The sequence below is a fragment of the Sardina pilchardus genome, chromosome 2, assembly GCF_963854185.1.
Source record: "Sardina pilchardus chromosome 2, fSarPil1.1, whole genome shotgun sequence".
NCBI classification, from domain to species: domain Eukaryota; kingdom Metazoa; phylum Chordata; class Actinopteri; order Clupeiformes; family Clupeidae; genus Sardina; species Sardina pilchardus.
In genome coordinates, this window is record NC_084995.1 from 9,514,830 (window position 1) to 9,529,783 (window position 14,954).

The following is a 14,954-nucleotide window of genomic DNA, read 5'->3' on the forward strand; positions in this document are numbered from 1 at the left end:
AAGCTCACCTGCCTGCTCCATATATCATAGTCCAATCTCAGGGAGAAAAGGAGAGGGGGTGGTGAGTAAATGGGGGTGGGGGAAAAGCAACAGGGTATTCCCTCTCCACCAAATTGCTTTCCCATCACCGAACAGAACTTTTTTTCTTTTTTTTCTTTTAACAAGAAAAACTAAACTTGAGCACACACTCATGAACTGTGAATGCACTCAGGATTCACCACAGCTTCTCTCGGGACTTTATATATCCGACAATTCAATTTTCTCACAGGCCACGCTATCTGATGTAGAAGAAAAGTAAAAAGGGGTCCGTGTTTACATTGTTTCGCAATGCTCGGAAGATCAGAAAAGAACAGCAGAGGTTTATTATAGACGGTATAATTTTGGTGGTTAGCATGTAGCCTGTCTCTTTCATCATCGTGTGGGGAGACGGTTCTCCGAGGGGGTAGAGTAGGGCTCTAAATCCCCTGTGTGTCACTGCGACCCTCGGCCTCCACCTCCCTGCTCTCCCTTCCCTCCCTCATCTAGCCCCACATCCATGAGAATGCATATTACTGTATTGTTAGCGGAGCGGCGGGGCTGTAATTTGAGGCTATTTTTAACGGAGTGTGGCGCTCGTCTTCTGCTGAGCGCAAGTGTGTGGGCGCCTGTGTGCGCTGCGGTCCCACATTCCGAATGCAACGGAACAGCCACTCATCTCAGCAAAGTGCGTCACCGAACGCAGCGGGAAAGGTCAGAGCGTAATAAGATTGGCCCCCACCAGAGGAAATGACCGGCTCTGCCATGGCAGCACCGTCCACTTCTCCCTTTGATGTCGAGATGATAATGTGAGCACTCTGCTGTCCTTACACGTGGCTCACATATACAGTCCTGAGTCAGCAGCAGCAGCCCAGAGACATCTGTTAATGGAAGTGATCGGTAATGATAGCCATTCCTGCTCTCTCTCTCTCGCTTTTGAGCCAGAGGCAAGAGAGTTGAAAGCTCACAGATGTTGTTCGTGCATGGCTGCTCTGGGATGCTGCGGTGCAAGGCCAGTTGGTCATGCTGCAGGCTGCAGGTCACGCTAAGGTGGGTTGGAGGTTATGTGAGCGGCTACCAGGGGTTAATCGCCGACCTAACATTTAGGGTCAGAAGACAAGACCATGCAAGAAACTCACAGCTGCGTTCAACAGATATGAACCGTGAATGGATCTCAATGTCAAGTCAATGAGCGACGTTAAAAACAGACTTTGACTGACTTGGATGAAAAATTGCACACTGAAATAATTGAAGCACTTTGTGTGTTTCTTAGTGTGATGCTATTGCTGACCATGTCTTACTCGGTTGTAACATAATGCGCGTGCACAGACGGTAGTGCTTAAGCGGCGACTTCCATAGCTGCAAACAGAGGGCCCTGCAGAGCAGCATCCACGTCTCCCTGACCTGCTTTCACTGAACGAGTGAGTGAAGTGAATAGTTCCATTGTCAGCAAAATGGCAAAAGCAAAAATATGGATTAGGTCTACACACTAAATATTAGCGTGTATTTAGAAATTTAGAAACTTATAGGATATTAATTTTACTATTTAATTTCCGAGGTCATTATTCTGCCCCTGGGGCAATCCTGATATTTTTAAACATTTCCACCAGGACAGATTGTATGGTTTACTCTGCAGCATACGTGATGCTTCACCCTCTTTTGGCACTTAGCTAGACGGTTGAATCTTAAAGGTTCGGAGAATGCTGACTGTGTGTAATCCTTCAAAGCAGCAGGGCATGAGGGCAGGCCTGTGTTCCTGTGGAAGGACACTCTGCTGTTGAGGGGAATTGGTGTCATACCGGCGGTTTGGAAAGGGGACTCACTTTTGCCCTCTTTCATGTTTCCCCCGGGCTTCTCTCTGTTCCATGGTTCAGTGTTATCCACAGGCTCCAAGGCCTCATTCTACTCACCTGCTCTCTGCTACAGATTGTGTTTGTGGGGCTTGGTAGAGGTCATTCACCTTTTGTTGTCTCAGCAGGGGTATATAGCCCATAGGCTATGGTCGTGACATTTAGGCCAGAAGCTTTGGAGTCACTTCAGTCAGTGCAGTGGTGGGATCTGTTTTCACAATGCTAGTCAGCAGTGAACAACAATGTGCATGCACCTACTGTTCGGTGAAATGCCACATGGTACAGGTGTTGTCATATGTTCCCTGACTATTGTCACCACAAATGGAGTCTTAAGATGCCATGGTGAGATGAAGGGGCTTCTCAGTGTGGCCAAAAAAATGTGACCTTCCCACACTCCACTGAGAGAGGTGAAAAGTCCCAATTAGATTCAGCTACAATGAGCAAGGGCCAGTATTAGTTTTTCAGTTTAACTTATTGCATTATTATGTGTTTGTATTGGTGGGTCAGTGCATGCTCCAATGCAATCAAGGTGGTTCTGTGTTCAGTGGAAGCATCGTCCCTACAGACCCTCCTTAACAAGACCAAATTGGATTGGGAGCATTGAGATATAAAAGAATTGGTTCAATTGTTGGTTTAGCAGTCAGAAAACCAGGATGTCGTGTATTCCCCTATACACAGACGTCAGGTTGCTTTTAATGCACCTTCAATTTGAGGCAATTTAAGATTCCTTCTCAGTAAAGTTAATTATGTCTTTTAAAACCCTAGCAACTGTGTAATGTTTAACAGATCGTTTTTTCTTTATGAGGAGCCTATGGTTTTCCATCCTTAACTCATTAATTCATCCAAGTGATGTCTATGTGTCTGTGTCTGTGTGTGTGTGTGTGTGTGTGTCGGAACACTGTCTGTTGTCTGATGGTGCCATCGTCGGCGTCCAGTTGGCCTCTGAGTTATGGTGGGAGTGAGGGATGGATTCCTAGTGTTAATCAGTGCTCTGTGAGCAGATGGCATCATTGTGCCTCGGAGCATCTGCAGTTCACGGGCGCATTCATTAAGGTGAATGTCATCTGCCGGATTGGAATGCGGGACTCCATGCTTCGTGCGCTGGCCGTCCATTCATTTACCAAAAGGCCACGGCGCTCCACCATTTTTGTCCTGGCGACGAGACAATGACAAGGCGGGATTTAGAAATGCCCCACTGCCTCTGAGGAATTCCCTTCTTAGAGTTCAGTGCCCCATGTTGGGTCGCTATTCAGTTGGTGATCACTTGCTTGTGGCACATTGACCAAGGCCTTTCCTCGCTCTCACATCTGTCATGTTTCTTAAAGCCTTGAGACGTCCATTTTGATTACAGATGCAGTCATGTGGAAGAACTTAGTAATTTTGACCTTTATCATTGTAATGGGAAATGAAAAGGGTTATTATTTACTTTTGAAATCATCAATTTCCTTCCGAAAGAGCTTTCATTGGAAACATTGAACAGCTTTTATGTCAAACATGTCTGGATGGTCTATCTTGACTCAAGCTGCCAATATGAGCTTTATGTAGCTGTGAACATGAGGTCGTACACAAGGGAACAATGCACATTTTCCCCTCTCAAAGGCAATTTCATTAGTGCGATGCCACAACACACAACAGAGCTCAGTTGCAGACCATTCATCATCTCCCAGGCAAGCCCCTGTCAGTCTGACAAGCTCCTCTGTCATCGGTCGTAGTTGAGGGGTGAAAACTGTAAAAGATGGAGTATTAAATGGCTCCTTGCTGGAAGACACCTGTTTAGAGCAGACCCATGTCTGTGTCTGAGTGTTTTGGGAGGGTTGTCCAGCAGGGAACTGGTTAATTCTCAGCCATGCAGCAGAAGGCTTCCCACAAAAGAGGTGTCTGGGGGGGGGGGAGCTTTGGAGAGAGAAACACTCGCTCCTCTCCGCTCCTCTCCTCGCATGCCACACATTCCTCTGCTGTGTAAAGTTTAGGACTTCTGTTCTGGAGAGGCGTTTGGAGAGGAGGAGTGTCTACACACAACACTATGGGGACAGACCCAAGCTTCCCATAACCTTAGCACTCGCTATGTAATGGCCAGGTGTCGTTATGGAGACAGGAAAGGGGCTCAGTGTCCAAGTCCTCACCTCCTAGCCACCTAAACCCAACACTTAAACAATATCAGATGAGCTCATTAAATTAATAATGAGATCATCTAAAATTATTAATAATAAATATTATCACAGATACACTCTAAAGAAGCTAAAGACATGACTAGTTGTATGTGTTTTCCCACATACTTCACTGTAAGATGAACTTAATTGTTTCTTTAAGCTCTCGGTGAGCAGTCATGTTCATCTCTAAAAATCTGTCTTGACGGTCACCTCGCATCTTAACATCTTATTGCAGACAGTCTGCACCCACCCTCCCTTTGGTTCATTTCAGGAGATTGAAGAGCCTCTCTGGTCTGGAGTGCTTTTGGCAGATGGAAAGGTTTGCTCAGCCATTTGTCAAGGAATGGCCGGCGAACTTCTGACAGGCGCAATTTTATTCGCCCAATGCCACTCCTCTGTAACTCACACTACACTGCTGCCCCTTAGAGGAAGATGACTGGCAAAGAGTGGGCAGCCATTTTATTCCACTGCGTGTCAAGACTCTATCTTACAAGTCCGTGCTGAACAGTGCCGAGAGAAAAAACTACCTGACTGGAGGAGTTTGAGCATAAGAGATAAATTATGTAACCATAGTCTTTGCTTTAGCAGACCCTTTCGCAGCCCTCTAGGACATTTGTCCTGATGCTGCCTGTTGGTATGTGGGGAATGATGAGCCCTTAGTTGCCCAAATGCATTGGATGCTCAAAGCCCAAATGTACTGCTGTTAGTGATTAAAAAGACTGCTGGGAAGCTGTTTGTGATTAGTTTTGGAATGTTTAGTACAAAATATGACTTCACATAGTTCCATTGTTTTGTAAAAGTATCTCAATTTTTTTTTCTCTAACCCCACACATTAAAGAACAAATTTGTATTTGAATTAAGGTCAGCTTTATATAACTGCTGAAGACGAGCCATTACATTAATCTTAGCAGCAGGAGCACTATTCACAAATGGTTCTGACTACATTGTGTCGCCTCTTTGGTTCTAAATCCATTTGCCGCTTCTATTGTCTACTTAAGGAAATATCATAATAGATCACCACCGAACCTAAACCCTTTTCCCCCTGGAAATGTCTGAACTTGCCAGGCAAGCTAAGGGATTGTTGGCAATTTTCACTCAATTGCAGGTGTGCCCATGCATAGTGCTGCAAGGTTCCCAATTTCCCTTTGTCCAAAATGATGAAAGTAAACAAAGGACCTCTGTTGTGCTTTTGTTTTTGTTTCCTTTGTGGGCTGAATTTGAATGAGGGATGCAGCCCTACTGGTCACAGGTTTGCAACTTGATGAACAAATGTGGCAAAGGCACAGAGTATTGATTTGTAGCACCATGCACCATTACAAGAGTCAGAAAACAAAGATTTATTGTGCTGTTTGTATACCTGGTTATTTAGTTGTGATTTTCAGACTGAAAGAATCATTTGGAGGTTGTTTATGTCTGCCAACATCCACTTGCATATCTCGGTGATTCCCAGGCCAGGGCTCCACTCTTATCATTTCAAATTCTATGGTCGATGCTTGCATATTTTGATTGGATTTTTGGGTTAATTATTATAATTAAAACATCATTTATATTATTTTATGAATGGAAGGGTGTTATGATGTATACACCGACTGTTTTGTTGATTTTCTGTGGTGGTAGTTGGCCTAATTTGCTACAATGTATGAATGCGCTCCAGTTACAGAATGAGCATTCATTCATTGCAACATTCCACCTGCTCAGTGAATTAGGAACAGATATGGATTGTCGTCTGCGCTGAGTGAACGGCAACAAGTGAGTTGCATCCAACACACTAAACTCTTTCCCGGTACCTAGCAAGACGGCCACGCATTTTCGGACGCCACTGCCCTTGGTGGCACGGACGCGTTGCGCACACGGTTAAATCTCGGACTGCACCATTTCCCTCTCCTCGGTCGGGGAAGATGTAATCCGATCCCTGCGCGTGAGCCAGTGTAGGAGAAGCACCAAAGAGGGCAGGGTCCTGCGCTTCTCTCTCCTCACTCCACCCCTCCCCTTCTCAATCTCTTTCTCTCCCTCTGTCTCCCTGTGTATGCTCAGCTTCCCCGTTTTCGTCGGCATCTTTCTTTCCTATCTCACTGTAGTCGGTTGAGGACAGTTAGTCGAGTGAGCAGCGGGCGACGAGGATTTGATTTGTTACCGATCCACATATGGTGAATACGTGGTGGAGCCATCTGCACAGGATTCTCCTCTTTGCACGTCCGTCCTGTGACGTGATCGAGCATGTCCACATCAGAGACCGTGTCGGATCTACCTGAAAGTACGCTCCGTGCGCGTTGTCAGAGAGTACCCACTAGGCAGACCTATTTGAGCTACAGCAATTTACAGTAAAGGAAACCAACCACACCGGATTACAACGATGGGGTTCTACGGCACTTTAAAGATGATCTTCTATAAAGTGAGTAGGATTTCAGAATCACACTTTCGTCAGTTTGCGATCTATTTACGGTCGTGATTGATATTTTTGAAGATGTAAAAACGGTTGAGAGAGCACCGGCAGACCTGCGGCACCGCAACATCTGCAGATTCCAATGGCACTGCAGGAATATTAATGCTGTCGGACTCGGGTCCTCTGACTATTTGTAAAACACGATGCCGTGTCAGTATTTGGATACATTATTAAGCCTCTTGCAAATCCGCGAGTTTATCGGGAATTATTTGGGTTTTGCTGAAATACCACTATTTTGTATTTGTGCATGCATTTCAACGGATGTGTGTCGTGGTAACACGGACGTCTTAGCGAATTGTATACAGTGCTGTTTGAAGTGGCGTGACCATCGCACAAATGCAGTTGCACCTGTTTCTCATACGGATCCAAGAAAGCTTCAGCTGAGCTTCCAGTATCCTCCTCATATACACATATTGCAGATAGTGGTCGCTCGGCATCTTAATTTATACTCCTGTTAAGCGTTTTGATATTTGAAAGCGCATCGTGCCAGCCAGTGTGCGAAAGAAACTAATATGTGATCGACTGTGTGCATGATTAGGCTGCATGAGGAACAGAGCCATCAAAGCACGTTAGTGAAACGAATCTTGGACTAAAGTGGTTTCATCTCACCCGCTGCTGCGATGTTCCTTTTAATGTTTATCTGTTTCATGAGAACCGTTACTTAGTTGGTTCAATTGAACACTTTCATTTCACTTACGCTGTTTGACATGGCTGTTGTGTTGAACTTGCCTGTTGAAAGAGGTCATCCCTATGTTGTGTTTTCAAATGCATATTATATAAAGGGTTACTGTGTCAAACTATTTCATTAGGTGACTTATTGGGAACCCTGCTGCCATGCAGTTGACCCCGGTAAAGAAAAGCGGTGAAAATTCTACCGACGCAACTGATGCGAGTGTAGGGGAAAACGGACCTCTGGGAGCGCGAGCCTCTTTCTAGTTCATTATGCGCAGGTTTCGCACACAATGCAAGAATTTCAAAGTAGTAATGACATTGACTAACGTTGTCAGTGATCCGTTTGATCATTCCAATCTTGACGAATTGAGGCCTGTGATTAGATATTAGATAAACAATAATGCCCTGTTGACAGTGCCTTGCCACATTAACTGTTTGATCAACATCAATATAACATATTATGTTGACATGAAATCTACTTGGTTAATTTGCTAAATGTTGCCAATATTTTTGTCTTATTGCTCAGTAGGCTAATAGTCTTTTTTCTTTTATTTATTTTATTTTTTTTGTAACTTGATTATGTGGATTGTAGGGAAAACAGAATTTCTCAGTGATCAGGAAACCAGCATGCCCAAATAGCTATTTTCAGATGGGCTGTGATTTCTTCAAGGACTGGCATTTCAGATAATAACTGATGTGCTTGTTGTTGTCCCATCTGGATGCAAAATGACTCCGATCTTAAGTGTATTCTTGTTGTGTACTTGCTTTGCCTTTGAATGGATCGTTCTGCATCGCTGTCACAATCCCAGTGATTTCAAAAAGCAACAGAAATGAAAGTCCAATTGCCTAAGTTGACTACAGTGAAACAATAGAATCAAACAAGAAGGTATCAGTTGAGCTTGTAGTGTAATTACAGTGGTTTACAAACACTATCTTCTCTGCTCATCTCAGGTTTCCGTTTCCCACAGTATAAAAACCTGTGCTCTTTCATCCGGACTGCCAACAATATGCGTGTGCTTGTGTAAGCGTCTCCTTGTACAGTATGTGTCTGTTTCTCTCTGTCTCTCTCTGTCTCTCTCTCTCTCTCTCTCTCTCTCTCTCTCTCTCTCTCTCTCTCTCACCCTCCCTCTCCCTCTCCCTCTCCCTCGTATACACGCACAGCCTTTCACTCTTTAGCCTGTGAGTGCATGCGTTTACTTGCACTATTTACACGGTCATTGCGCGGTCATTGCAGTGATCTCACCATTTAGTCGAACAAGATAGATGAAATCATTATATATGAAATCATTAAAATATATATTTGTGTATGTGTATTGTGCTATAGGCTATAGTTTCTCAATTAAGCCTGTAGTGTGGATGTAGTGGTTTGAGACGATTCCTCTCCAATCCAAGCTGTTTTCAGCCAGTGGCCCCATCTCTCCATTGATCTTCAGTGCTTCTCTTTGATTTTCATCAGTGTATTCCATAATTTACTCTCTGGTGCCTGTGAGTCTTGATCCATGGCTCCCTCTCTTCCCACTGGCTTTAATGCAGTGAGGCTCTCAGCAGGGTGTTTGCATCAGAAAACGCTTCACAGCGATGCTTCACCCACCCTCCCAGGGCGCTGCTGCCGCTGCTCACCAGGCCAGTAATCACGCAGGAGCGGAGAGACATGTAACACCGCGAAGTCCTCTCATGACTCACCTTTCATCAGATGTCTTTGCTGGGGGGGGGTCTGTGCATGTTTATCATGCTGACCATTTTGAAGTATTGTGTCGTGCTAACTACCATGAGATGTGTAGGCTCTAGCTAGCGAATGCATCCATTAGATTCTGCTATTGCAAGAGGGGCTGGACACAGGCCTGTTCATCTGTGTGGGGCTTGCGTGCACCTAACAGCCCAATTTTCACGTGAGAATTGGAATTGTCTCCTAGATTCCCATATATCCTGGGGCACTGCCTGCTCCTTGTGAGCCGGATGAAAGGGCGATCATGAATCAGGCAGTGTTTGCGGCCCCTCTTTCAGTCCCTCCCTGAAAGCCTGTTTATTTCGGCGCAGGCTCCATTTGAAGCATTGTCCTCACCGAAAATAGTTTTATTCAAATGTGGTTTTTCGGTCTTGGTCCGTGACTGTGGACACTGAGGCCTTGTTTCGCAGACTGGATGTCTCCGTAACCAGGGTGCTGCTATGCACAGAAGCACGAGAGCGATTGCTTGTGTGTTTGGAAGTGAGAGAGAGAGGAACAGAAGGAGGACAGTAAAGAATTGGGTTGCTCTATTTTTTTCTCCCTCAGCTGCAGTATAAATCACGCCGCTCTCATGGCTGCGAACGATGCAGCCCGGGCCCACTGTGTCCCTCATTATCACCCCCCCCCCCAATCATCTGTGTGTGTGTGTGTGTGTGTGTGTGTGTGCATCCATGCCAGTGTCCAATCAGAGACCCACCCTGGTTGCGGACCTGAGCATCAGACCACCCAGAGTTGTATTGTCTGTGCCCCCTGGCTGCTTGGTTGGCACCAGGCGTTCATGCTGTTGCGGTACACAGAGGCCCAGCCAGCACAGAGCAGCATGACCTTTCATCTGCGTGTGTGAGGAGTCAAAGGCTCCACGCCCCACTGTAATCATATTGATTCACACCGCACGCCCCGCAAAGACAGCGGCCACGCAGTCACAAGCCTCATGTAGAACGCATCATAATGACAATCTCCACCAGGGTGGCCGTGGAACTGGCTGTCTGTGGCCTCGATGAATTGTGATTTATTTCCCTCGGTTTGCCATGGTGCAAGAATTGATTTAAACTGTTGGAGAAAAGAAGGGTTATTCTGTGTGGTGTGGTGTTTTCTGCCTGCTATTGCCCAGAGCTAAATGCTGTCTCTGTCCTCCTCTTGCAGATGAAGAGAAAGTTGGACCATGGTCCAGAGGTCCGATCTTTCCCTTCAGGGAAGAAGCCCTGCAAAGGCCCAGATTACTCGAGGTAAGACGAAACATATTTTTTATTTTTGGGTTGAAAAAGTAAATAGATTCCTTTTTAAAAAGCCATTTGACTCGTGTAGGTTGTTTGGACTGATGAAATATTGATGCTGGTCTGGTTGTAGATCAGAACAGCGTGTGCCACAGCATCAAGAAGGGCCGTTGTGTTGTTGTGTTGGGCGATCTGTGATCCTTCTCATCAGATAAACAAGCGCAGGCAGCAGCAGCAGCTGCTCCTCACGCATGGGCCCTCCCTTGAGTGGCTGGCGTCTCAAGTGTGCACCACAGCTCATTCCTGGCCACCTACCGACTGCATCCTCTACGCCTCTCAATCAAGTGGCCTGTTGGCTGCAGCTGGCTGGTAGCTGTACAGTCTTGGCTCCTCTCTCCCCCTCTGAAATCCCATTAAAGATGAATCCATTATGAAGGAGACCTCGCCTGCTCCCATGAAGATTGTCACTAAGCAGGACGGATCCGGCCCCTGAAATTGTGCCGTTGAATATTTTCATTTTTTTCCCCGTCTCTTGACACAGTGATGATATAGCCTTTGAAGTCTTCTGCAGCCTGAAGTTTAAAGCTCAGGGCCGCAGCCCGCTGATACCAAGAATGGCTCGTCTGGCAGCGCGCTCACTTTGAAGTCCGCTCGTGAACGGATCCAGCAAACCAGTGTAGCAAACAAGCTGTGCCAAACGTGCGTGCGTCATGCATAGGCCATCAAGCACCATCCAGGGAGGTCTAATGAATCTCTGGAGCGGTGGGGAAAGGCTATAGCTGAAAAACACCAAATTGGCACTCCGTATGTAGATGGCCTTGCGTGGCAAATAAAGAAGGGCATTGTCTGGCCCCAGTGTTGGCGGCGGGGCGGTGATGTGGTGTGGTGTGGTGTGGGCGCTCGGACGGGCCAGACGTGAGCTCTTGGCTCCGGTTCAGGCTGCTCAGCTCATTAGCGGTGGATGCGGAGCGTTTCCCACCACCCAGCCTTTTGTAGTGGCGGCACAGTTGTGATTAAATGCGGGATCAGATATCCACACAGGCTGCCGCTGCTCCGCCAGCACATCCCACTCTCCGCTCCGCTAATGATTCTCACACACACACACACGCACACACACACACACACACACACATACACTATATACACACACGCACGCAGGCACGCACGCACAGTATACACACACATACACATCTCTGTATGCTCAGCTCCCAAACCAACTCTTCTGTGAGGAAGTGCTTTTAATGCATTACTTTGACTGGTCCTTCCTCGCCTTTGATGCCCATGGACAGTTCATTTCTCCACAGTCAGTGCCAGCCAGTACCCAGATAGACATATTGGCGTGGTGCACAGGTGGAAGTAGTAGCGTTGTGTTTTGTCTCGTCTCCGCAGCCCCGCAGGGCTCGTCCCGTACCCTGCCACTCCCACCACGTTCGGGGACCTGCGGGCGGCCAACGGCCAGGGCCAGCAGCGACGCCGCATCACCTCCATCCAGCCCCCCAGCGGCCTGCAGGAATGGCTCCGCACCTTTCAGGTGAGTTCACCCTCCTACACACACACACACACACACACACACACACACACACACACCTCACATCAGCCAGAGGGGTCCTCACACGAGTGAGCTCCAAGCAGTTGGCGCGTTCTCACGCGGGTTTCATCAGATGCGAAAGCCCTCTGCCGCCACAGGAAAATGAGCTGTTCAGCCTCATTAGAGCTCATTTGCTGCCTTGGCCCTTGGAGGCCACACCACAGCTGTGCTCAGCTTCAACCTGTCCTGACTGAGAGGGGGTGATTTGGGCTGAAACAAAAAAAAAGAACAAACACATTAGATGGAGTTTCTCACCCAGTATTCTTTAATACAAGTAAATCTCCTTAAGTAACACATGTTCCTGATATTTTCCCATGAATAGTATTGGTGTGCCAAACAAAATGCCTCTGAGATACTGTAGAACGAGATGTCCTGAGATGTTCTTCAGTTGTCCTTTTACGAAGACTTGGTGGGTAATGATACAGATCCATCATCCTTATCCATATTTGATGCATTTGGACAGCGCTGCTGATGGTATTGCTACAGAGGTGTGTGAAGGGGCCCTTTGTATCTTAGGGACTTTTCAACACTGCGTGCCCTCTCAACTCCTTTCAATGTTTTTTCATTATGTTCACCATCTGCAGCAGTATGGATACAGTCCATTTCTCTCGGTGAATAAGCTATTGCCTCTGAAAGTTGCACCCTAATTAAAGCAAATTATTTTCTTAGCCTTTTATGTAGTGTTCAGTGTTACCAAAAGGGTTTGTTTAGGAGATATTGGCAGACATCTTTTTTAAGACTTGGTTCCATTGTGCTACCTTTGTCTCTTAAGAACTGAGCATTGAATATATCCGATGGTGAGCGGTCTGTGTGCTGACAGTAAAAGATAATTATTTAGTCAAATGCCTCCAGCTTTTTGAAGAGGAGATTATGAAGAAACAAGCCTCGGCACACCACTGTACTGGTGAGATAATGGTGTCTTTGGAAATTAAATGATTCTTAACCCAGGCCCTGGCCCTTGTTATGTAACTCGACATGCATGGCTTCGGTTGCTGAATCACCACCTAAATGGTGTTAATCCTATGACATTCTCACAGCTGGTGCGCACCATTGACGGTCTTCCACACGTTGACCTGTTGGCTTGTTGAATATGTCAACCATCACAGAGACCAAATGCTCTCTTCCCATCCCAGGGATTCATATTCCAGTCCCAACTTGCATGTCATGCCAAAGGTGTTTAATTGGGGAAATGTTCAAGAGCGTCATGTTTGAAGATAAAAAAGGCTAAATGTCATGTGTAGAGTAACACCTAAGTTGTTATGATGAACCATCATGAATCATTGAGTGTACTATAAACATGAATGGAAATGGAAACACTTGTAATTTAGCTCAAGACAGGAGACCAATGAGGAATGCTTTGGGTGTGCTGAATGCAGCTCAGTAGCCGTGGGCCCAGCTTGTTGAGTAATGCACCCTAGGATCTGCCCTTCAGAAACCCTTTGAACTCCGTATTTATCCCCCATTAGCTGCCCGCTTCAGGGGCTTAAGAAAGCCGAAACACTCAATTCCAGGTGATTTCTATGGGTAGAGTTTTCCTCTCCCTCATAAACATGCCCTGTGATCAGGACTCCTCATTAGGCAGCGCTTCCACAGGAAATTTACTTTGGAGTGAGCGCCACAGCAAAGCCACTTATCTTTGTTCTTTTGAGTTGTTTTGAAAGATTTGGGCACATATCGTGGAACATATTAACAAAGGAAAACACTATGGAAGAACCACAGAGGCCTTCACTGATATGATGTCCATAAACATCTACCTAAGGATAACCTTGATCCAGCATAGCCGAGGAGACCCACATACTGTACACTCTGACTGGTTAATTCTATGTGTCCTTGACAGTGGTGTGTGTTTGTGTGTGTGTGTGTGTGTGTGTATTGCAGAGTTGGAGTGGTCCAGAGAAGCTGCTGGCGTTGGATGAGCTGATCGACAGCTGTGAGCCCACACAGGTGAAGCACATGATGCAGGTGATCGAGCCCCAGTTCCAGCGGGACTTCATCTCACTCCTGCCCAAAGAGGTGAGCACAACATCCACCTCATCCACATGTTCACTCCAATTGAGATGGTTCAACATCTCAACAACATCTTTTTGAGTCACAAGGAGCACAGGATTATTACTTGACCAGCAAGCCGCTTATTTTACGATATTTTAAGAATTATTTGATGGTATTAACCAGGTGACATAACATTTCTAGTCCTAACAGTATTGACTAGAAGACCATAATTTTGTAAATCTATTAAGTAAATTGTGGAGTGTAGAATATTAATTAATGTTGTATTAGTTATCCAAGTTAGTGTTGGGTAACCTTCAGTTAGCTAAATGGCACTAACAGAAAGCTGAACAATTCTCAGGAGTTGCCAGATCTATTTTACCAGCCCAAACATATTTGCTAGTCCTCCATATTTCCTCATTCGTTACTGAATAGCAGTCATTAATGTCAGATGCCCTGTTGAGCTATTAGAGTTCTTGAAAGACCTTTCAGAATAATTTCGTCTCACATTATGACTGGGATGAAAGAAGACGTGTCCCCTTCCATTTGCCTCGCATTTTGTAAACGCTTCAGAATCCTGTGCCCTCCAACTGGCTTATCACACAAAAGTCTGTTGACTCTTCCCGATTTGGATTTTGTAATTAGTGCCCATAAATTTTGTGCAGATGAACCCCTCCTTGAGAACAGATTCCCTTAATCCCCCTCGGCGTGGCTGGAGATGCTCTTCACTGCTGCTTTATCAGCCGCCGTGCAGAGCGGAGCAGAGCAGACAGGCAGAGGATATCTGCTCTCCCATGGCACAGGAACTCCCCACAGACCCTTTAGCAGCCGAGAGACTCTCATCTCTTATCACAGCGTCTCACACCTGGCAGATGCCAAGGATGGCTGGATGTGGAGGTTGAAATGAGGGGAAGGGGGGGAAAGGATGGGGAAAGGTGACGCTCGTCTCCTCATGCGCAGTGACACTCGCCGCACACTGACTGGAGTGAGATGAGACGAGAGAGAGGGAGAGAGACAGAGAGCGAGAGAGGGAGAGAGAACGTGATGGCACGTTGAAGCTCTCCCCGCCCACCTTAACCGCACTCCCAACCCCATACTGAGACCCAGCTGCCTGCTCGTGGTTGGGTCTGACACATGAGGAGATGAGATCTACTCCTTTTCCCCAAGACTCACTCTCTCTCTCTCTCTCTCTCTTTCTCTCTCTCTCTCTCTCTCTCTCTCTCTCTCTCGCTCTTCTGCCTTCCATTCAGTCTCCCTGGCACTGTGTGCCTGTCTTTATCTCCAGTGTTTACTCCGAGTGTTTGGGAGGA

The 14,954-nt window shown here is 46.4% G+C and overlaps 1 protein-coding gene across 4 annotated transcripts in view; it reads left to right on the forward strand.

The window, feature by feature from the left end:
• The window catches only part of fbxw7 (F-box and WD repeat domain containing 7), a 119,178-nt gene that overhangs the window by 88,238 nt on the left and 15,986 nt on the right, over positions 1-14,954 (forward strand). For 3 of the 4 annotated variants that reach the window (XM_062517637.1, XM_062517645.1, XM_062517653.1), the window contains 3 exons: positions 10,000-10,082; positions 11,460-11,601; positions 13,537-13,671. In XM_062517637.1, coding sequence (XP_062373621.1) covers positions 10,000-10,082; positions 11,460-11,601; positions 13,537-13,671 — 360 coding nt within the window. Of the gene's footprint in view, positions 1-6,353; positions 6,408-9,999; positions 10,083-11,459; positions 11,602-13,536; positions 13,672-14,954 lie in introns of those variants that run through there. The other variant, XM_062517661.1, reaches the window with a different exon arrangement.